Here is a 24,108-nt window from a genome sequence, read left to right on the forward strand (position 1 = left end):
AAAACACTCCTATAAATATAAACCCATGCTTCTTAGTTCTGCTCCAAATGGAGGATGTTTTGGAATTCCTCCTGGGCAGAAAGGTGAAAATGGAGGACCTGTCCTGGAAAAGGAGGACATATGTTCACCCTGTTTAGGAAAAATCTAAGGCATAACCAAATAAAAACTGAGAACACTCCTATAAATGCAAATCCCTGCTTCTTAGTCCTGCTCCGAATGGAGGGCCTTTTGGAATTCCTCCTGGACAGAAGGCTGAAAAGGGAGGCCCTGTCCTGGGCCCGAGAAGAGGCAAAGGCACACTCCCCAGAATGCCACAGCATGGAGGCAGGGCAGCTAAAAGTGGTGTCAAAGCGGATGGTTTCTGCAGTGTGGCTGCAGCCTGAGTGAAAGGAGGGGGAAGGCAGGGCTTTTGGATGGAAGTCCTTCTCCAAAAGAGAGGGAGGCTGGTGTGAGGAGGAAGCCTTGTTGCCAAAAAGGAGACAGAGAGACAGCCCTCAGCCCGTGATGTCACTTGGGGACGGCCTCTTTGGCCGCCTGCCTTCCCACACAAAAAGGAGACAAACTACTGGGCAGGGGCCATGAGGTGGGCTTCCCCTTTCAGTCCTCCTCCTCCTCCTCCTGGAGGCTCCCTTCTGGTCTTCTTCTTCTTCTTCTTCCCAGCCCCAGGCAAAGCCTTCCCAGCCCGGCTGAGGCCAAGAGGAAAACCCAGTAAGTGCCTTCTCTCTTGGCCCCCTCCCCTCCGTCTTGGACCAAAGGTCGTCTGGAGGAAGACAGACACGGGTCTCGACCCCAGAGGACCTGGGTCTGCCCCACCAGAGGCAGCAGCAGCAGCAGCAGCAGCAACAGAGCCCTCTTCTGAGCGGGAAACTCTGGAACTTTGGGTTTCTTTTGGGGGGAAAGACAAGGTGGAGGAGGGCAGGGGATGGCCAGCTCAGGGGCTGTGTAGACACAGGCAGAGAGAACGCGCTTTCATACCCCTTTGAGTGAGCCACCCACAGGCGTCCTCCTTTTCCAGGACAGGTCCTCCATTTCAGCCCTCAGCCCAGCAGGAATCCCCGAAGGCCCTCCCTTGGGAGCAGGGCTAAGAAGCACAAACTGGTATTTCTGTGAAGCGTTTTGTGGCTTTTCTTTGGTCACGGTCTTTTTCTTGACTGTCCTCCGTTTTGCTGTGCCTTGATCTCCTTTGCAGATGTGACTTCTGGCCTGGGGCCTCGATGTTGTTGTTGTTGTTGTTGTTGTGTGCCTTCCAGTCTTTTCCAACTTCTGGCGGCCCCGTTTTTCTTGGCAGGTTTCTTCCGAGGAGGTTTGCCATTGCCCTCCTGTGAGGTTCAGAGAGAGGGTGACCTGGCCTAGCTCTCCCAGTGGGTTTGGTTGGGATTTGAGCCCTGGTCTCCAGAGTCCTAGTCTAATGCCCCAACCATTACACCACGCAGCCTCTCCTGGGGATGCACCAAACCACAAATCCCAAGGGTCCTGTAGGATGCAGCCATGGCAGTTAAAGAGACATGAAAGTGCATTATTTCTATAGTGTAGATACACCCAGAGGCAGGGTTCACTTCAACTTTTGGTAAAAGTAGGCGCAGGAGATTATCTTTTTCAAAGGAAGCAGAGATGAAGGTGGAGAAGAAAGACACACTTTCTCCTCTGGCCATGAAGGTGGAAGGGGGACCCAGAAAAGGTCAGACTCCAAATGGCCTCCCAGGCTGCATCTGCACTGCAGAAATAATCCTTTTTGATTCCACTTTAACTGCCCTGGCTCAATGCTATGGGATTCTGGAGATTGTAGTTGTGGCCCCAGAGCTCTTGTGCCAAAACACACTACAGTCCCCAGCATTCCATAGCATTGAGCCAGGGCAGTTAAAGTGGTGTCAAACCGGATTATTTCTGCAGTGAGGATGCAGCATTAGTAATTCCAGGTCTTTCTGCAATTGTGTGAATGCTTCAAAACATGGGAAGGGGGAGAAATCCCTTTTCCTGAATAGCTGCATAGAGGTGGCATGACCCAGGACCAGGCCTTTTGCTTTTCTAAGCTGTATCTGAAGATAGGAAACGCCTATTTAAAAACACACTCAGGGAAAAATATGCTGGGCTGGTAGCTCATTGCTAAACAGTCCCATCTGGTGCTCTGGGCTGGGCTGCTTTTTCCCTTGGCAGGGTAGCTATGTTGCTGAACTTTCAAAAATGTCTTGTGTGGAGTACAAATGCCCAGAAGGGTTCACAGGCTAGTTAGTGCTGCAGCAGAAACTCTCTCTGCAAAGTGACTGGCAAAGAGAGCTCCAGATTACTCTGGCAAGAACAAAACTTAGACATTTTTACTTTCTGGGGGGAGTACACCTCCCAGAATCCCCCTCGGCCACTGGCCATGCTGGTTAGGGATCCTGCAAGCTTTTTTGGGGTTTTGGGGCTATGCGGCCATGTTCTAGAAGAGTTTCTGCCTGACGTTTCACCAGCATTTGTGGCTGGCATCTTCAGAGAACCTTCAGCATTCTCTGAAGATGCCAGCCACAGATGCTGGAGAAATGAAAGGGAGAAACTCTTCTAGAACATGGCCGCACAGCCCCAAAACCCCACCAAAAAAAAAAACTATGGATGCCAGCCAGGAAAGCCTTCAACTCCACATTCTGGGAGCTGTTATTCAAACATGCAAACTTTTGCCAAGTTCTGAATTCCAGACACTACCTGGATAGATGTCACTTAAGGCATTGGGTTTCGTTCATATTACAGTGGGCCTTTGATATCCACTGGGATTTGATTCCAGGATGCCTCTGTGGATATCAAAATCTGTGGATGCTCAAGTCACATTATTATACAATGGTACAGTAAAATGGTATTCCTTATAAACAATGGAAATATCACAGTTTACTTTTTGATGTTTTTAAAATGTATTTTCAAGTCATGGATGGTTGATTCCATGGTTGCAGAATCCATGACTATGGATTGCTGACTGTATACAGTTAAAGCATCATGATTTCACTTTAGCTATCATGGCTGCATCCTATGAGATCTTGGGATTTGTAGTTTGGTGAGTATAATTATGTAACATTAAAGAGACCATGAGTGTGAAAAAGTCCCCAGGCTTCTGGAGTTACAAAAAGCAAAAAAGAGCCACAAATTAGGATGTCAATTACAGTATAAGGTCAGAGGAATGGCTAAGAGGAGAAAGCAGCTCCACAGTACCAAGAGTCAGGTCTGCGATGGAAGAAGAGGATTAAAAACAGGAAAATATTATTATTTGCCATTTGACCTCCATGTAGTGATGAACAGCGATTGAATAGTTACACAGATCTACTTTGTTTCTTTTATACTTTTAATTTGGCATTTGCAATTTATTGTTAGCTCCATAGAATTCTATTCATAGTAGAGAGAGGCAGAATACATTTAACCAATGAATAATATAAAGTCTTGAGATGCTCTTGTAAAATAAGGGTTATGTGATTTGCTTAGTTTGTGTACATATCTAATTGGGCAATTTGATGGTGCCACTTTTTTTCACTGCTCCTGCTCCTGTGTCTTTCACAAAACTGCATGGCACACAGACTTTCATAAGGTGATGGCTTTCTTGCCATGGAAGCAAGTGACTGAACAAGTCTGCTTGCATGCAGCATGAAGGGGTGTGTGTATAGAATCAGAAGTCAGTCATTTGAATTTACTCTCAGGTAACTAGGTTTTGCTTTGCAGCTTTAATTTGTATGGATTTAATCTGTATGGATTCTGTTAAGAACACGGGAGCAGGACTCCTATTAAGATGGCTGTCCAGCAGTAACTGTTTTACCCTCCATGCCAGCCTTCTCCCTTGCTAAATTGAATAATAAGCCTTTAATCTGGTACATAGTGTAATGATTTAAGTATTGGGCTATGACTCTGGAGATCAGGGTTCGATTCCTTGCTCAATCATGAAAAATCACTGAGTGACCTTGGCAAGTCACACTTTGACATCCTCATAGGAAGGAAATTTACCAAGATAACCCTATGATAGGTTTCACCTTAGGGTCACCATAAGTAAAAAATGACTTGGAGACACAACAACAAAAAATCTGGTACACCGATCCTATCTTCACAGTGATTGGGAAGATGGGTGTTTGCTATGTAGGAAACCTATGTGTGTGTGTCTGTATGTGGCATCAAGCCACTTGTCGATTTATGGCAATCCCAGGAACTGACAGCATACCAATAAAGCTGCTCCAAGCTGCAGAAACAGAATCTATTCTATTTTTAACTAAAATCTGTCAGCAAATTTGGGAAACAAAACAAAATAAAACAATGGCACACAGACTGGAAACACTCAGTATATATTCCAGTCCCCAAGAAAGGAGACACTAGGAACTGCAGTCATCACAGAACCAATACATTAATTTCTCATGCAGGCAAGGTAATGCTTAAAAATTCTACAGCAAAGACTCTTATGTATGGAGCGAGAATTGGAAAGGAAAGGAAGAGGCACTGTAAAGGGATCATATAGCAAATATATGCTGGATAATGGAATGTACTAAGGAATTTCAAAAGATCCTCCTGTGCTTTATAGACTATAGCAAAACATTTGATTGTACAGAATAGCTCATGAAAATCTATGGATCACTTTTAAATAAATGGGTGTGCCACTGAAAACAGAGGCTCATGCATATTCAATCCCCATAGCCTTGAATGAGGTGCTTGTGTGCGCCTGTGTGTACATGGGGGGGTGTGCCCCATTAAAAATAGAGGAGGACTGCCCTTCACGGATTTCCAAGGTAGCGAGTTAGGAGGGGTGACTGTATAGTTAAATACTAAAGTTAGGATTGTCCATGCCATTGTGTCTGGTTGTAAAAAATGGACAATGAAGAAAGCTGACAGGAAAAAAAATAACTCAGGGTGATTTGGAGGCTTTCATTCATAGGGGCTCTGTGGGTTGAAGCTGACTTGAGGGCAGTTAACAACAGCAAAACCCTGATATTCATTGGCAGTTTCCCATTCAATTATTAACAAATGATGACCCAGCTAAGCTGCCAAGATCTAGTGGGATCTGGTGCTTTGGGGTATTTAGGCCCCAGGAAGCTATAGCTGTCATTTAAGTGACGATTAAGCAAGAAAGATGTGATTGGAAAGACAAGAAGGTAGTTAAGGGATGAGAAGATGAATGGAGAATGTGAGAAATCACCCAGTCTGTTTCATTGTGTTTCTGATAATCCCACCTGCATTTAAACTCTGATATGTTGGTATGCATTTCAAGTTATGTACATTTATTTGCATGTAAACTGAAAAGAAGAGAACTTTCCAAAGATGGGAAGCTAAACGATATACACACACTTTTTTGAATGGCCACACAAAACACAAACTGTCTGAATATGAAAAAATAATAATGTATGAATGAATAGCAATGCCTTTTCTCTCTTCAGTAAAGAAGCACATGTATGATGGTTATGCACACTACTGGTTCAGGCTACTTTATTACAATTAGACAACCCACTCACTGGGATTATACAACCTATATGGTACAGTCTATTTCTTCTGGCAGAGGAACTGTGTCTTTGTTAGCTGGGGATGCCTGTATTTCTGCCTGTTTTGAAGTTTTTAGGAACTAATTATATATAGCATGCAAATATCTATGGCTGAGCTGCAGCACAGTTTTCAAAAAGAAAAGTCGTATTAGGAAAGTAAGATTGAGAAAAAATATATAATCTGAATTTTGGGGCCAGAATAAAGCCTGTCAAATTTTCCATGGTACCATTTCTAGTATTTTAAGATTTTAATGAGTTTGACAGGATTTGCAAGGTTTTTGCCATTCTTTTGTAAATTCTAAGGTCCACCCCTCTCCTGCACAAGAGGCAACAAAAAGAAATGAAAAATAACAGGCAACCACTGATGGGTGATGGTTTCCATGGAAGTGGGGCTAGTTGATCAGCTTTGGGTTGTAGTCCAAATTTTGAAAGACCTATCCAAGTTGCTGAACCTATTTTGTAGGGTAGCATTCTGTACCTTGGATAGTTTCTTTAAAGTTCAGACTAAAACCCAGAGCAGATTCACCATCTGCGGACACTGAAACCACCAGCTACCATTGGAAGCAATGCATTGATCAAGGCAATGAGGTGTTTTCTAATCACTCCGATTAATAATTTAACACATAACTGTACTCTGAAAATAAATAACGAGAATAGATTCATTTCCAAGCCATGAGTGGCAGGGGATGAAGTGCAGACTTTCATTATATTCCCTATAATGATACCCTCAAGGAGAGATTTTGATTGAACAGCTATTTTCATTCCTTCCAGGGGGAAATCTTTCCAATTCAAAACCAACCCACCCCAAAATACTTTGGATTACAACTGGAATAGCATGTAACAATATGTTGCTAGGTAAATCTGTTTCCTCTCCAGATGCTATGGAAATTGCAGCTGAACTCAAAGGATACAGGGCTCCACTATACTTCTGCAGGTGATAGAAGAAACCCCAGAGAGCCACTGCAAAGCAGAATGGAATGTGTAGGCAAACTTTATTGTTAGTAAATAATACTGAGCTACATAGCCATCATGGTGTAGGGGTTTGAGTGTTGGACTACAATTCTGGTGACTAGAGTTCAAATGTCTGCTTGGCCGTGGAAATCCACCAGATGACCTTGAGTGAGTCACACATTCTCAACCCCAGAAAAAAAAGTGATAGGTTCTGTTCACTTTAGGGTTCAACTTTAGAGTTGCCATAATTTGGAAAGGACTTGAGAGCACACAACAGCATCAAAACTAACAAACAGTCTGACCTGGTATAAGCCAGCTTCACATGTCCCTTTCACCTTACTAGAACCCCCCCCCCCCCAGTCCTGTCAGGAATTTTAACATGAGAGAAAGGCAGAAAGGTATGTTAGAAAATGTGAGCAGATTTATGTGCTAGACTAGTGCTCAGATCAACACCTTCCCCAGCACTCTAAAACCCATCATGGGATTGCAGCTGTTGTAATGAACAGAACGGGAAGTGGCTTACCATGAATGTGCCCAGGCACTCTGGACTGGAGTGGTGATCAAATGCTCATTCTAGTCTTATGACTTTAGTTTGCAGGTGGATGCACAGCTGCCATTGCTAATTTGTAGTGCCCTTTATAGTGCTCTGTTTTTCCTAGAGTGGGATAGTCTGGTCATGATTATCTATGTTGTAGAAATATTCAGGCTACACTATTATAATCCCTTGTGTGCAGGGCTGTCTTTGTAAAGTACAGTGCTCTGAAACACTGGTATAGAATGTATTATCCAGATATCACCTGATACCACGGCATGGATAAACATATTACAACACAATAGCCTCCCCACTTGTTGCATAAGGTAAAGTTTTCCTTTATTTTTAGAAGACCTAAATATCACCAGTACTCAGATTCTAGAGCAAGTATTCTAAAGCAAATCTAGGGAGCCAAAGGTAAACTGCTTGGGGTGAGAGGAGGTACTTTCAACTATTAATCCTTCATGGGTTGGATGTGATGCCATCCACCCTGACATTTTTGACCAAAGCACCAGATGGAGCTTCTTGATCCAGTCCTTCAAACAGGAACCCAGCTTTGATCCTTCTCCTTTTCCTCTATGCTTAAAAGGGGAAGAGAGAAGCAAAGGAACTGACAAATGCCAGCTAATAGTGGTCACTTAGCAGACCACTCAACTTCCACATTAATAGGCAGAGTGATGTACAGGGAGATCTCCATTCAGTGCTTGGAAATAATAGAAGGGAGAGCCCTCTTTACCAGAGCATCCTTCTGGACCAGATGCTGTCCCTCCATGATCCAGATTAGTTCATAGGCCCAAGGTCCACTGTACTGTGCCTAAAGGACTCCCACCAACTGGGGCACTGCGTGCCAATTAAGGTTTTCATCAAAGGGCATCTTCCAAGTGTCTCCACATTTTGCAATGTTATTTTAAAACTAAACTAACCACAGAGAGAGAGAGAGAGAGCAAATTAAGGACAGCTTTTTAGAATTCTGCTGGGTGCTTTCGGTCAAAATACCCAAACCATGGAGCTCCCTCTTTCAGTATGTTCATGTGGCATCTTCTTGTCGCTTTGGTGTCAGGCAAGCAAGGTATTTCTTTTTACACCAGGCTTGTAAACAACACTTGTAATCTTTTGAATGATGTTTTGCTTTTTTTTGCTGCTGCTGTTTTTGCTTTTAGCTGTTGCTTTTATCTCTGTGATTTTGCTGCCGTTTGATATTGTATTATCGTTGGCTTTTATTGCTATAAGTAATTATGATTTGTGGCAGAAGGTGGTTATACTAGTAGTAGGCTTTCCTATTCAGTGGCTGTCTGTCTTGGTGCAGCCCTGTTGTCTCATGTGTTTTGGGGGAACTTTTTCTGTCTGCTTATCCCTTCAATTACATAGCCTCACCTTTTTTTAAAAAAATCTTTTCTTTGGCCATGTTAGACTACAACTGAATTTAGAAACTGCTGATGATTGGTTTGAAACCTGAGCTTAGTACTGCTTGAATCATGGTTTTTTTCCCCAATAGCTTGAGGCCAGTTGATATGTGGATGTGTTCCAGTTCTCCCTGCACAGTGTATACAGCAGTACATTCCTATCCCATGGGAGTTGTGTGAGTAAGTGAAGATAATGCAGCATTCAAGGGCAGGCTTCCTTTGGAGCAGATCTTGTTGAACTTAGTGGGACTTTCTTAGCTGTATTAATAAGCTCGAGAACAATTTATATATGCATTAGAGATAATAGTGAGCTTGACCTGATTAACATATGAACAGAAGGAGGGGGATCTTTTTTGAAAAAAATAATAATAAAGAGCAAACAGTTAAATGAGTTTTCCTCTTTAACCCTAACCATAGCTTCATTCTTGAGCTTGCCTTGTGCAGTCATGCACAAGGAGAGAACAATTTGAATAATCAGAATTATGCATACACAGCAAGTTTCATTGTGCCTTGTTTACTGACTAAACTGTCCTCTTGTTATGCTAGATGGCTGAAAGGCCTTAATTTAGGTAGCAGCATTTTGCATCAGTGGGGTTTTGCAGTCTTACCCTAAGCTAGAAATATTAGCCATAACTAGGGTTACTATGTTTTCTCTCTGCTAGGGCTACTATTCCTTGAAACTTGCATGCTCAGTAGACATTCAGCAGTTGATGCTTTCCCCATCACTGCATATTTGTTTGTTTCTTTGTGTTTATGGTATATAGCCTCACCAGAAGGCATGATTTTTTGCAGAATACACGAGGACCAGTCCCTGCCTCAAGTGGTTTACAGTTTAAGCTTCAGTGTAGTAGGAGAAAGAGAGGTAGAGGAATGAAGTAGAGTCAGAGATGAACAGGGAGAGAACATGCAAATGATATCAGTTGCATGTGCTTTCACTGAATTATGGGCTCAATAATAGTGATGAATGGGAACAATAATGTGCCACGACTTCGTGGGGAAAAAGGAAAGCCTTAATTTTCTCCTCGTCAGACAGATAAGAGCATTGTTTAAGAAAATGAGAGGGGGACCCTACATGGAACTGACTTATAATGAAAGGGAGAACTGTGTCATGCAGCAAAGCTGGCTGCTTCCTTTTGGATCTCTTTACATAACCCAGTTCCATAGAAATCTCATTTATAACAATAGTGACCTTTGGGGAAGATGATTCAATCCACCCACCTAATGAATGACTGGAACATGACTGGCAAGTGTCATTGAGCTGAGATAAGTGGTGGGTGCAATTTGGGCAGCATCACTGCTGTAGTAGTTACATTTGTCAATAAATCCCTGTCACATAGCAATGACAGTTTTTCTCAGTTCAGTCATGAAACCCACTGGGTGACCTTGGGCAAGTCACGCTCTCTCAGCCTCAAGGGAAGGCAGTGGCAAACCTAATCTGAACAAATTTTGCCAAGACAGCTCCATGAGAGGTTTTGCCTTCGGGTCACCATAAGTTGGAAATAACTTGAAGGCGCAAAACAACAACAAACTGAGGACATCATGTTGTTGTTGTTGTTGTTGTTGTTGTTGTTGTATGCCTTCAAGTCATATCCAGTTTATGATGACTCTGTCATGGGGTTTTCTTGACAATATTTGTTCAAAGGGATTTAGTTGCCTTTGGTTCTCTCTGAGGCTGGGAGAGTATGATTTGCCCAAGGTCACCCAGTGTTTCCATGGCCAAGTGGGAATTTGAATCCTGATCTACAGAGTCATAATAACATTTTACTATGTATTAATTTTGAATCTTGCTTCTTTCACAATCCTAAATAAATAAATCAGATACTTCTGCTTTAAGGGTATTGCTTACCATGACATCCAACATATTTAGTCAGTAGTCCTACATGTTGTCTGTTGTGATCTGCACTTATTCTCCCACTCCATTTTCCTTCTAAGAGGCTTTGGAGAGTTGTCTTATATAAGCCTTTATGGGCAGTACTCTCTCATCCCTGGTCATAGCGGAATGGCTAATAGAAGCATAAAGTTGTTGCATTGGAAAGGACCCGAAGGATAATCAAGTCCAACCCCTGCCAGTGCAGTAATCTATAGTTAAAGCATTCCTGACAGAAGGTCATACAACCTTTTGCCTTCTAAAGTAGTCTGTTCCACTGATCAACAGCTTTTACCATCATAATGTTCTTTGTAATGTTTAGTTGGAATCTCCTTTCTTGCCATTTGAAATGACTGGTTCAGGCCCTACCCTGTGGAACAGCAGAAAACATACACCCACATCATTCTCCTGATCTACCAAGTTTGTAACTCTGTAAAAATATGGGTGCAAGAGGGGAGAGAGAGAGAGAGAGAGAGAGAGAGACACTTCATCTGACATGATTTAATTTTAAAACCTCATGCTACCTTTTTTAAATAGATAGAATGACAAAAGGTTTTGCAGCATTTTAAGACAAAGTGGTTTATTTTAGTACGCACTTTTGTGGATTTGTGGATTCATGAACATTCATAAATATGAGGAAGTGAATTGTATTCCACAAAAATGCATGCCAAAATTTCTGTCTTAAAGGTGCCACAAGAATCTTTGGGCCTGAGCAGACTGGCCAGGAAGGCTTGGTCCATGCTTTCCTGGACTCAGTGCTAACCCAGATTGGTTCCCAGGCTGGCAAGAGGATGGGCAAGTGTTTACATACTCACCCTTCTTCATACCACAGATCTAGTACTGCTGGGCATCCCTTACCTTAGTCTCCCATTGCTGCTATTGAAAAGACTTCTGTCACTTCATCTGACATGGAAACGGGATGCCTAGTTGCATCCATGTGGCCAGTCAACCCATTTCCATGTCACATGTGGTAAAGTGGTGTTTTAAGCAGCAACAATGGGAGTAAAGATAAGGGGCACATGGGACTATCTAATCTGCCAGGGTTTGCTGCGGAATTTCTGGGAAAGTCCATGACAATTCGAGGGTCAAGTTCAACCCCATTTACCCTGAGACTGGGCTGGATCCACTGGATCTGCATCTAATCTGCCAGGATGCAGTCTGATCCTAGCCATGGGATTTTGGCCTGCATCATCCAAACAGGACAATGTGAGGCCAAGGGGAGCAGGGGCTTTTTGGCTGGTGCAGACAGCCTCTTTGTTATTAGGTAATAGTGTTTCATTTTAAACCTAATAAGCCTAATAAACAGTTACGACAAGCCTTGGACACCTAATATTATTATCTTTATCTGTATTGACCCAAGATAAAACTACTAGCTAATACTCTTCACAGCCTAACTGAATGCTACAAGGAACACAAGGCCACTGTCAATCTCTGCCTCCTCTATAATTTCTAGTGCACGGGTGGGCAACCCCTAACTAGAAAGGGAATGCAATATTGAGCTGTGGGTGAAAAGCAAACTAAGTGCTGTCAGTTCAAGCCTAAGAAGAACAGTATGTAGTTTTTCACAGGAGCAAAGATGTATTAAAGAGAATCCTCTAGCTAAACGATAGTGTAGTGTGGTGCAGTCTCTTGCATGCAGCAGCAACACTGATAGGTTTGTTTAAGAGTTCTTTTAGTGACAATTATCTCCTTGTCTGCTGTATGTTTAAAGATGCTCCCTGTCCTGTCTCCTTTCAGTGCAGCAGAAAAAACAGTACAAATGTGGGAATTATTGGCAGTGGGGAAGCAAATGGGGAGGGGAGGCACAGATGTACTTTATTTATTTATTTATTTGTATGTGTGTGTAAGTGTCTTCAAGTGGCCTGCCAACTAATGGCAGTGCCATGAATTTCACTGGGATTTCTTTGGGAATGAATATTAATAGGTTGTTTGGTATTGCTTCCTCTGAAATTTAGCCTTCAACATTTGATATTCTTATTGGTCCTCCATCCAGCCTGGTTCTGCTTAAGTTCCAGGCTCAGACAGGATCTGGTACCTTTTTAGACATGGGTCAATCAGATTACAAATTATAAAAAACTAATGTATAGTCAAATTTATCAGCAAAAGCTCCCATATACTTAAAGAGAGTTTCCAAAGTCTGCAGATGGGCACAGTATTATTGTATTTAACTGAAGAAACTAACATTTCCTTCACAGTGATACACTGAAAGGAAGTCAACCAGCTGAATACCTATGCTTTTGTGCTTCTGTATATATGTATGTATGCATAGATTTCTTTAATTCTAAATGGTTTAAGACATAAGATGTTGATTCTTGTTACTCTGTCTCTCACCTCCCTTTAGTCTCCATTCATGAGTTCAAGTAAAAGAGTGGATTTGAAGATCATTATCATTGGAGCTTTGGGGTAAGCAGTACTCTTCATTTTTTACAGTATGAAAAGTTCCTCAGTAGAGGCTTGCTTCCTCTCTGGATAATCACTCATTACTATTCTTTCCTTCGCTGGTAGACCTTTGTATTGAATTGTGCTGATTACATCTAAGATAAGCCTATCACAAGGTTTTATTGGCAAGATTTGTTCAGAAGGGGTATGCCATTGCCTTCTTCTGAACCTGAGAAACTGTGACATGCCCAAGGTCACACAATGGATTTCCATGGCTCAAATGGAGAGTCAGACCCTAGGCTCCAGAGTCATAGTCCAATTGCTGAAATCACTACATCACACTGGTTCTGATTACTTATGTACCCCACAATCCAGAGCAACACACATTTCTCTTTCTTTATGTTTATCTTTTTATGCATACAACATCCCTTTGAGATAGGTTAGGCTGAGAGAGAGTGAGAGAGCATGGCAGTGTAGCAGTATTGTCATAAAAAGCAGAATCACCAGGCCATCAAAAGGTTTACACCAGGAATGTCTCATTTTCTGGGGGATTGAGGGGCTGTATTACTTCTTCTGGGACCTTGGAGGGTTGCATTCCCCCTGCCATGCAACCATGCTTGGACTTTTAAAAATTTCTTTGGAAACAAAATAATTCAAAATGGCCCCAGCTCCATTTGGGGTATAGGGGTAATTATACCATTTTTTTGAAATTCTGGTTTAATTCTTGGTTTTAGGAAGACATCTCTTGGGCCAGAAAATACTGCAAACTGCCATCATTGCCCCCAACAGAATATGCAAAGAGTATTAGTTTGAAAAAATCCAAAATGTCTGTGACCTTTTGGAGCCTGAAAAATGGCACTGGTGGCCCACATTTGGCCTGTGACAGGCACTGTGCCCCTACCTAGTTTAGATGCAATAGAAGACATCTTTCAGCTTTTTCCACAGGGGGAAATGGAGAAAGACAGGCTAAAGAGAATTAAACCATAACTGAATTAGGAGAGAAGTCTAGACCAATCCACAGAACAAACCAAAAATTAATAACTACAGACACTGACCCACAAAGACTAAGTGAACAGTGCTGACATTCAAACAGAACTGTTTTATTATATCTGGTGGTGGTTTGGAAAGATGATGAATTGAAGATGCATGATTTCATTGGTGTATACAGTCCCTCCATGAATGTTTTTCACAACTATTTTACAATTAAAGTGCAGAGTCGTGCTATACCTTAGAGACTTAAATCTCATGTGGACTCCAGCCAGGTTCTTCAGATACCCCAAAGCCTATGCCAATCTTCCAAAGCATATGCCAAATAAAACTAGTGATTCCTTATGATCCCATAAGATTTTGTTTATGCTCCAACAAATTAACTTAGCTAGTGCCTGCCCCATGAAAATTGTTTTTCATAATTGTGGCCAAGTCATTTTCTGGTGTTGAGCCCTTCTGTACTTAGCAAGGATGGTTTTGGATGCCAGACATGTGGTTTGCCTCTGGAGGCAAAATATGCTTTTGAGTCTTTGCCAGCGTGGCAGAGCCTGCCAGAGCCTATGACAGGGGTAGGCAACCTGCGGCCCGCGGGCTGGATGCGGCCCAGCAAGGCCTTGGGACCGGCCCCAGCCTGGTCCTGCTGCCGATTGCCGCCGGAGCCTTTGGCCTATCAGGAGGAGGCGGGCAAGGGGGGCAAGCGGCAGGCAAGGGGAGCAAGCGGCGGGCAAGGGGGGCAATTGTCTATAGAACCCTCCGAAACATGCATTTATATTAACATTTTTTTAAAAATCAGCAAATTTTTTAGCATGTCCTCCATATTTTTTTTAAAAGTGTCCCCCATTTGAAATTTTTGTCCTACATTTGTCCCGGTTTATTTATTTATTTAATTTTTTAAATTTAATTATTTATTTTTTGGCTTCGGCCCCCCAGTTGTCTGAGGGACAGCAACCCGGCCCCCGGCTCAAAAAGGTTGCCTACCCCTGGCCTATGATCTACTGGCATAGCTTTTGAAGGTTGAATGTCATCTCCAAGCCAGAATGATGGGGATCTATGAAATTAGTAACAACTTTATCTATTCAAGTGAAGCAGAACATAAATGATTAAAGGATTTTATATTGTTTTAAACTTTAAAATTTAAAGTATTGCTGCTTTAATATAGAAGCTTTTGTAATATTGTTTTTTTAATTTTAATTTATACATTTTAAAACCTATCATATATACATTTTAAAGCAAACAGATTCTTCACACACTTCCTGTGTTGGTTCTCCCTAACAAACACCCCTCAATCATTACTTCCTAAAGTTATTCCACCTCCAAATATTTTATTTTACTTTTATACACAGACTGTCTTATTTCTGCCATCCATTTATGTTTACTCTGCATTTCTTTACATTCCTTTAATTCCTTATACAAATAATACCTACTGTTCTCTTCCTTCCCAAATATCTACAAAAACAAATATCAATAGAGAAGATGAGTTCTGCCAAGATAACACTCTTAAAATTGCTGTACAGTATTTAAGTTACATTTTTGCATAGTTGCTTACTTAAGTTTTTAAAAACAATACTGATCTTTAATTCATGTACCTTGTTTTGCAAGCTGCCTTGGGACCCATTTAGCTGAAAGGCAGGATATAGATTAATTAAATAAATAAACATAAACAGCCATCTTCACTTAGCTGCAATAACACTTCTTTTATATGTTTCCATCTTCTCTCTAGTGTAGGTAAAACCTCTCTCCTCCACCAGTATGTTCACAAGAAATTTTATGAGGACTATCGAACTACCCTTGGAGCCAGTATCTTGTCTAAAGTGGTGGTTGTGGACCACACACCACTGAAACTGCAGGTGAGAGACATAATAACAAAATGGGTCAGATCTTTGATTCCATTATCAGGCAGATGTTTATAGCTAAGTCTAATATATGTTATGATATGAAAGCAGTTGTTAAAGTTAACTTATTGACAGCAAATTTTCCAGATGCTTATATCTGTGGCATTAAAATCTAACCTCTCACTAAATACGCTTTTCCTGTTTTGTTAGTGAGCATATTCTCATGTGCAGCATGTTTCTCTTACTAGTGAGACTTCAAAGGGTTCAGCATTGTCCTGAACTTGGTTCTCTTTTGAGAGAAGGTCAATGTTATCTTTTTGACTTTTTAATGATATGATATATTTACAAATATTCAGGTTGAGCATTGTGGAAGATAGAGCATAAATATAAGGACCAATTGTTGAGAATCAATTGTTCTTGTGTCAGACCTCAAGGGAGACATTCAGTACCGGCAAGACACTGTTAATTTTTTCAGAGCTAAAAGTTCAGCTCTCTTGGGCCCACTTCAAAGGTTGCACTATTCTTTTGTTTTCTCCCTGTAGTAAGCACAAAAGCACATATTGCTTTAATGCCTGCCTCCCCCCCCCTTTGTATTCTTTAACTGGTTTAACCTCCTTGTGCTGTAGACCCAATCGAATGGATGCCTTTTATAAAATTCGCTTTGTAAAATAATGTTAGAACTGTATAAATTGCAAGCAACTGCCAGCCAGTATGTGAACCAGAGCAATACGATCTTGCTTCTTTGCATGACAGCATATGTGGAGTGAAGTTACTAATAATAATGCTTATATGCTCATCTTCCTTTAGATTTGGGACACTGGAGGGCAAGAACGATTCCGGTCCATGGTATCTACATTCTACAAAGGCTCAGATGGCTGCATACTGGCCTTTGATGTGACAGACACAGATTCCTTTGAGTGCTTAGATGACTGGAGGGAAGACTTTCTGCAGAAGGTTTTCCCTACAGAACAAGGTTTCCCTATGGTTGTACTGGGGAATAAAATTGATTTGAAGGACCGACAGGTAAGAGAAAGAAGTTTAAGTGGGAGGAAGCAGGGTGCTACAGATCTCTTTTCTTAATTGAACATTTTGCAAATTAAGATTGGATCTTTTCTGATGCTAGAAAGCTATGTCAGAAGTATTTCCAGTCCTCTAGGCTGTGGATGAAAGCCATCATGGTGTGTTGGACTGTGTCTCTGGACATTAGGGTTCAACTTCTCACTCAACCATGGAAACCCATTGGGTGACCTTGGGCAAGTCACATGCTCTCAGCCTCAGACAAAGGCAACCCCCCACTGGACAAATCCTGCCAAGAAAACCCCATGATAGATTCACTTTAGAGTCACCATAAGGCAGAAACAACCTGAAGGCATAATAACAGGCCATTGATAGCATTCCCCATTGCTTTCGATTCTCCTAAAATGTGGCACAGAATGTAAGGGAATTTAAGTGTGAGGATTCCAGTGCTGATCTATGCTACTCCCATAGGTAGACAAGGAACTAAGAGAACCTCTGTGTGTCACATAGGTCCAAAGAGTGACTTAGCTTAATACAATATTTGCCCCATTTCTCTTTCCTTTGGCATTCCCCCATATATATGCACAAACACACTTTAATTAATTAATTAATTAATAGTGTACTCTACCTTAGTCCAAAAACAATTAGGAGGTGAGACAAGGGTTTTGGAAGACAGTAGGGGTCTGGGAAAGTTTAAGGACTATCCTGGAATGCTTGCCCCTGCCTCCTGGCTGCATGAGGTTCATGGGGCACATGCTTTTCACCCCTGTTCTGCATGCTTAGCAAGGAGAGTTCTTGAATCATGGATCCTTTAATCTCTGGAAGCCTGATAAAAGAGCTTATGCTCTACTGGCATAGTGTTCAAGCAGCTATATTATATTATGTCTATGTCATGAGGAGGGGTCATTAAGGATTGGTGTAGTTATTCACATTAGAAAGAGAAATCTTCATAGGGCATGCTGTCTGTATCCATGACATTGCTGTCCTCTGGCATGGTCCTCTGCAAGGCAATAGTGTCCTCAGGTGACACGATTGCCTTGCAGCTATTTGTCCTTCCATTCTTTGATGAGGGCAAATAGAAATGTCCTGATTCTACAAAGTATTGGAAAGAAAGATCCTTCCAATAAATGGATGTTTGGGTCACCTCATCAAATTTCTTTTATCTTGTAGGTGTCCAAAGAGGTAGCTTCATCCTGGTGCAAAGAAAAAGACATTACATATTTTGAAGTTAGTGCCAAAAATGATACCAATGTCGTGCAGGCCTTTGAGACTCTGTCAAAACAAGCACTATCAAGGGTAAGTATCAGCATCACCCATAAGAAATGTTAGATTTGTCTTTCCCAAAGAGTGAAAAACTACCTGTAATTCAGGATGGCATTGGCACACCTCATGCAGCTACGTATAGTTACTGTTAAACCTTTCCTTTAATAAATTTTAGGCTTTTGGGTGCTAAAAGAATTTCAGCTCTTTGTGCCACTAAATCAACTTGGCTGCTGCTCTGGATATTAGTAAAAACAAAGTGAGAAAGTTAAGAAAAAGTTACAGCACTTCTGAGAGAGAAAGTAGATTCTTCATGCTTTACGCTCAGAGTTGTTTTGTTGTTTTTCTGTGACTTCAAGTCAAATATGACTTAAGGCAACTGTTTAGGTGGGGATTTTTGGTCCAGATTTATTCAAAGGGGGTTTAGCATTGTGTTCCTCTTAGACTGAGGGAGTGTGACTTGACCAAGGTCACTTAGTGGCTGAATAAGGTTCAAACCCTGGTCTCTCCCTAATACAGCATTACAAAAAAAGATTGTTCTAATTGTTACTTTGTTTCTGTCATTTTAGGCTGTTGCTACATTGTAGAATTAATACAGCTTGACATCACTTTAATAGTCATGGCTCCATCCTATAGTATTCTGGGATTTGTAGTCTGGTGCAGCATCAGAGCTCTATGACAAGGAAGACTAAATATCTCACAAAATTACAAATTCCAGAATTCCATAAGATTGAGTCATGACAATTAAAGTGATGTCAAACTACATTAATACTGCAGTGTAGACACAGCCTAAGATGCAAACCCTAGAGAAAAGAAGGAATTGTGTGACAGTAAGATAAAAACCATCTATATTCCTTTTTAAAGGGTGACAGTAACTAAACGTTCATTCTAGTCTTTTGCAGAGCTGAATGGTATGCTTCCGAAAAAGGCTGGAGTTTGCTTAATTATTCTGATCTGGAATCTAACACCTTCAGGGTATCTATGAAAGAATCCATACAATACAACCACAGTTCATTAAATTGAAGACAGTAGCGATATACACTCATCCCTCCACATTCATTGGGGTTAGGGGCACAGGACTCCCAGGAAAGTGGAAAAACCACACACACACACACACACGCAAAAGAAAACCTATATTTTTACATGACTGAACACCTTTCTAGGAATGGAGGATCTACAAATGCCTAGTAGAGTGTTCTCTCTAGGAATCTCTAGGTCTTTCAGTGTGACTTTTGGTTAAAGTTGACCATAGAATTGCGCTGGAGGACCTAGATATTCCTAGAGAGAACACATTAATAAAATCTGTGAATAAGTCAAAGCTGCAAATGTGGAGGGATGTGTGTGTGTGTACACACACATACATACATACATACTCACACACATGACAGCTATCTCTCAGCTGTGGCATTTCAAAGCCTTTTTTTACTTTCTTCTTCTGTGATCCTCTGGAGAACTGCATTTTGATGTTTAAACATCAAACCCTGCCCTTCACCCACCCAACCCCAAAACATACCAAAAACCCTAGAGTGCAGCTCTTCCAAGAACTTGCAGTAACTGTGGGACAGAAAGAAACAATGTAACCAACTTTGAAACTGGAATATGGCAAACAAATAATAGTTTTATACACCGAGAAAAAAAAATAACATTTTCCCTTGTTATATATCAAGAAATGTTGTTAAGTAAGAGACACAATGTCTAGATTGCAGCATCTGGATGGAGTAAATGGTGCCCCCTTGTGATCACTTGAATAAAATGGATTAGGATATTTTCATTTGCAGGTCTAATGCAAGTACATTTTGGTCTTTTTTTCAGAGTACATAACTACACACAAATTAGGGTAGACAGAATGAAAGCAAAATAATAGGAAAATGGATATTTCTTTTTATAATTTTATACATATTTTTGAAATGTGGAAGGTTGCAAAAAAAGGCATGATGAAGTCCCTAGTTTTTAAAAATCTGTTGTTGCTGATGTTTAGATAGGAATTTGTACATTGTGCCTGCGTCATACTTGGGCGCGCTTTACGCGGCTTTCAACATATGCTGAAAGCCGCATGGGGAGGAAGGGGTGGTGCGTCCCATAGGGAGTTATAGGGTGCGCATCTGTGCTGTGCGGGAGCCGCTGCGTACACAAGCCCCATTCATTTAAATGGGGCTCAAGCATACGTAGAATTTGCTTTACGCGGGGAGAGTCCAGAACAGGTCCTGTATGTAAAGCAAGGGTGCTATTATTATTATTATTATTATTATTATTTGGTCCTATTTAATGTGTCCTGTTGAATCACAGTGAATGAAATTATCATCTCTGACCATAGGGTGTCACTGTCTACTCAGGCTCTTGTAAATCTGGAAGATGTTCATTCCAAGATTTGATTTCCCAGTTCCTCGCACACCAGATATGCCAGATGCCACATAATGATTGATTGTTAGAGGTGGGAAATGTGACCTTCCAGATGTTGTTCTATTCCCACATGTTTGCCTGGGTTGTATCATCCTCTGCTTGTCAACCTTTCAGGGGCAACTGGCTGGACAATCCTGAATGCACTTGATAAACGTCTAATCGGGCAAAATAGTTCATGTGTTCATCTTACTGAAAAGTTCTGGAATTTTAGTTCCAAATTCATGCTGGTTTTTATTTTCCTTTTAGTACAAAGGGATAATTGAAAACTATCTAACGGATTCTATAAAACTCACTCCTGAAGACCAGCCCAAGAAAAAATGCTGTTGAGATGTCATTTGGAGAGATGTGACATTTCTACTCAATCCAAAGGTTGTTACATGGGACAGATGACAGGCACAACTGCTGAGAGCTCCCCTCTTGAGCCCTGCTTATCAAGGATGGCAGAATAACCGGAGGAATCTCATTCTGTATGCCAGCAAAGATGAGAAAGACTGCAGATAATTACTGGACACACAGAAGCCACCCTGATGTCTGGATGATATTAAAACCACCTTGTGGCTCTGACCATTCCTGCTTTGTTCACACATTTCTGAGATTCCATTTTGACTCATTTTTCAGAGTACCTTTATGACATGACTTGATTTGTTGGCCTGCTCTCATTTTGCATCTTTATTGAACACTTTGTTAGAGTCTATTGATAATATAGATAAGCCTGAGTAGACAGTTCTAGACAGCATCTGGCACCTGAGATGAATATAAAGTAGATTCCTTAGAAGTAACCCAACATAATGTAGCAAAGGGGAGGGCATATTCCTCAAGTTTCTTTCATCACAAATTTAATGTTTGACTGCATGTAGTGATTTTGGTTGAAAAATTCAAAAAGTTAATGTTTGTTCACTAATGGTACAATGGCTGAAGTAATGCCATAACTAGCCTGAAACGCCTAGCATTGGGGCACTCTATTTTAGTTCTCAGAGAAGTGGCTTGCCAGATTCCCAGAATACAATGCAAGTAAATAGTAGTGTGGATCCTTTTCCAATATTTGTATTCTTCAGTTTGTATTCTTAGAAAGTCAGGGCAGATTTACAGATTCATTTAGCAAATCAAAACCTGCAGTTTTTCCTAGGGAATTTAACCCTGTTCTATCTGGCATATTTAAGATAGGTACATTTATAATGCAGGCACAGAAACAGTCACATCACTGAAGCATTTCCACTGTTGCTTTGAAGTAAATGATGTTTCTTTGATGTTAGCAGAAATAGAAAATTATCCTTGTCACAAGTGCTGGATCAATATATCTGATGGGATGTTGAATACCGAGGCAGAAAGACCCATAGATTTGCCTGTATGAATCCTTCTGCCATTTCCCATCTGTAAAATGGGGAGCAATCCCTATTTCAAAGGGAAAGTCTGCAGTGTATGGTGACAACAGAAAAAACTAAAGGAGATTTTTTTTAAAAAAATGTATAATACAAATGAAATGAGGTGAAATCAGTTTGACCATGAAAGCATGTAGTAGAGGATGTAGGCTTAGATGATGGGATAGAAAATACATTTATTTTCTAGATCCCTTTGGAATAATACTCCCTCTTATCATTGTTTTGGGGCTTGGTGGAACATTAGAGAAAGCACATTTTATCACTAAAAACTTGAAGAAATTAGCACAAAGAATTAACAAAGTGCAAAAGAAGAAGGGAAATAAACAGCAGGGGAAGTTTAATGACTACTATTAATGACACTGAATATGAGGGTTGTTTAAATTTGTATCGTATATGAGAGTTACTTATGTTTGTGAACTGCATTATGAAAATTAATTAATTTGTCTATAATGTGCATATAACACCAACATTGTTTAGAATGTACATCCCCCTCCTCCTTCCTTCTGTCCCTTACAAGGAAAGGCTAAAATCTTGAGGGCTGTAGAATTTAGAAATATGCCTGATAGGGACCATGGCAGAAATATATAAAACTTTTCATCATAATGGATGGATTTTTCTCCCTGCCTAATAATTCTAGAAATCTAGGTTTGCTAAAGGGAAGTGCTCTTTCATGCAATGCATAATTGGCTACAGGGTGTAATGGTGACCACTTACTTAGAAGATTTTAAAACAGGCTTCACAAATTTCGGGGAGATGGAACTGCCATACTCAGAAGCAGCTGACTTCTTAACATGTAGGAGATGCAACAGACAAATAAACGAGGCAACATGGTTGCTTGCCTGCTCTGCTGGTAGGGTTTCTGAAGGTACTTTGATGTACAGGTACTTCTGTAGTAAACAGATGGACCTTGAGTCTTATCTTGCAGGATTTTACTACCCCAGTATGTACAATAGGACTTGAGCATCCATGGGTTTGGTATCCATGGGGGATCCTGGAACCAAACCCTAGTGCATACCAAGGGCCCACTAGAAGAACATCCTTGGGGCTGGAATGAGTTATTTACAAATTCTATGTCTGGAAAAGTTGGTTTTTGGATTTTGTTGTTTTTGTTGTTGTGTACGTTCAAGTCATTTCTGACTTCTGGCGATCATAAAGTGAATCTATCATGGGATTTTATAGAGCTAAGAATGTATGACTTACCTAAGATCACTCAGAGAGTTTCTTTTTTATTATTATTAACTTTAAATTTTACAATACAATTTCTTCATACATATATATGCTTTAACACTTTACTTATTTTATACTAAATATCACCTCAGTGCACCCCTTCCCCGGAGCCATTCCCATCCATATACTCCAACCAAAATTTTAATTCATCTCATTTCTATTTCTATTGTCAAGTATGGAATCAAACTTTGATTTCCAGAGTTGTAGTCTGACCCCCAAACCAGTGCACCACTCTGGCTCTCTTTTTTTGGACTATAGCTCTCAAAATTTCCCATTTAACATGGCTATTGGAATTTTGAGAACTGTAGTCCAAACGCTGCGGCATTTCTGGAGGGAGGGAGGCTGGTGAGAGCGGCCTCCATAAAGCCAGCTCACCAGGCCCCCGAAGGAGACGCTGCCACGTCCCCAAGCCACCGGGGAGGAGCGGCCAAGGGACTGCTGCCTGCCACCGCCACTGCGGCGTTTCTGGAGGGAGGTAGGCCGGTGAGAGCGGCCTCCATAAAGCCGGCTCACTGGGCCCCCAAAGGAGACACTGCCATGCCCCCAAGCCATCGGGGAGGAGCGCTGGGCACAGTACCTGGGAAGGGGTCCTTTGTTAGGAGTAGAGAGTGTGCTGTAATATTGTTTTGTTAGGAGATTGTGGACATGGTGTGTACTGGGTTTGGTGACGGAATGGAAGGTGCGGCTGTGTTAAGCGGGGCTCCCATTGGAGTAGTGTGGGGCAGGGGGAGATATAGTGGTAGGAGGGTGGAGACATATCATAAGGGAAGGCGGGATCGATGCGTAATATCTATCTCTCCTTCCATCCACTCTTCTAGCCAAAGAGGCCTGTGGGTCAGTCCAACTGTACCACAAACCCTGTCTCTGCTCCTATGCAATGCCAGGTCTGTTAGGAATAAGACTCATAATATACGATCTTGTGGAAGATAAGAACTGCTACCTGGCTTGCATTACCGAGACCTGGCTTGGGCCTGAGAGTGAAGCGGTGTGGGCACAGGCCCTCCCTGCCGGGTACTCGGTTAAGGACCAGATCAGGGTAAGCTAGAGAAGGATCCTGATCAGGATCATGCAGAGGAGAGGTTAAACTCCCCCCCCCCACACACACACAACTAGTATCCTCCCAGAGCCAACAGCAGATTCAGGGAATATTGATTTAGGGACGAACAGTGATATGTGGCATAATCCCCATTCTCTGTGCAATATCATCTTGATCTTACTCAACCTCCCTATTTGCTATTATTACAAAGAAAAAAGAAAATAATGCAAAACAATGTTCTGACATAACATGACTTCTCTTCACTGAAACCTTTAGCAGCAAAGTGCTCAATGTCTGGAGAAAGAGAGATGAAGTACAGTATTTTCAGCATTTATTAGACTACTGTCTAATCTGCCCTATCAAT

At 41.4% G+C, this 24,108-nt stretch overlaps 1 protein-coding gene across 2 annotated transcripts; it reads left to right on the top strand.

Annotated features, from left to right (window-relative positions):
- Positions 1-548: 548 nt before the first annotated feature.
- RAB7B (RAB7B, member RAS oncogene family) lies at positions 549-22,754 on the top strand. Of its 2 annotated transcripts, none has more exons than XM_042465042.1 (6): positions 549-708; positions 12,569-12,630; positions 15,314-15,440; positions 16,233-16,448; positions 17,613-17,738; positions 20,349-22,754. In XM_042465042.1, the coding sequence occupies exons 2-6, from the start codon at positions 12,578-12,580 to the stop codon at positions 20,427-20,429; spliced, it is 603 nt and encodes a 200-aa protein (XP_042320976.1). In that variant the 5' UTR covers positions 549-708; positions 12,569-12,577; the 3' UTR covers positions 20,430-22,754. The 2 variants fall into 2 exon arrangements, with proteins under 2 accessions (XP_042320976.1, XP_042320975.1); XM_042465041.1 differs by lacking the exon at positions 549-708 and adding an exon at positions 6,347-6,455.
- The last annotated feature ends 1,354 nt before the right edge of the window (positions 22,755-24,108 follow it).

This window comes from Sceloporus undulatus, chromosome 4 (assembly GCF_019175285.1).
Source record: "Sceloporus undulatus isolate JIND9_A2432 ecotype Alabama chromosome 4, SceUnd_v1.1, whole genome shotgun sequence".
In the NCBI taxonomy this organism is placed as follows: Eukaryota; Metazoa; Chordata; class Lepidosauria; order Squamata; family Phrynosomatidae; genus Sceloporus; species Sceloporus undulatus.

Excerpts from the sequence above, each read along its gene's own strand:
- RAB7B (XM_042465041.1), top strand. The coding sequence starts at position 6,351 with ATGCTATGGAAATTGCAGCTGAACTCAAAGGATACAGGGCTCCACTAT. Across the intron at positions 15,441-16,232 it reads ACACACCACTGAAACTGCAG|ATTTGGGACACTGGAGGGCA; the intron begins GTGAGAGACATA and ends ATCTTCCTTTAG. Across the intron at positions 16,449-17,612 it reads TTGATTTGAAGGACCGACAG|GTGTCCAAAGAGGTAGCTTC; the intron begins GTAAGAGAAAGA and ends TTTATCTTGTAG.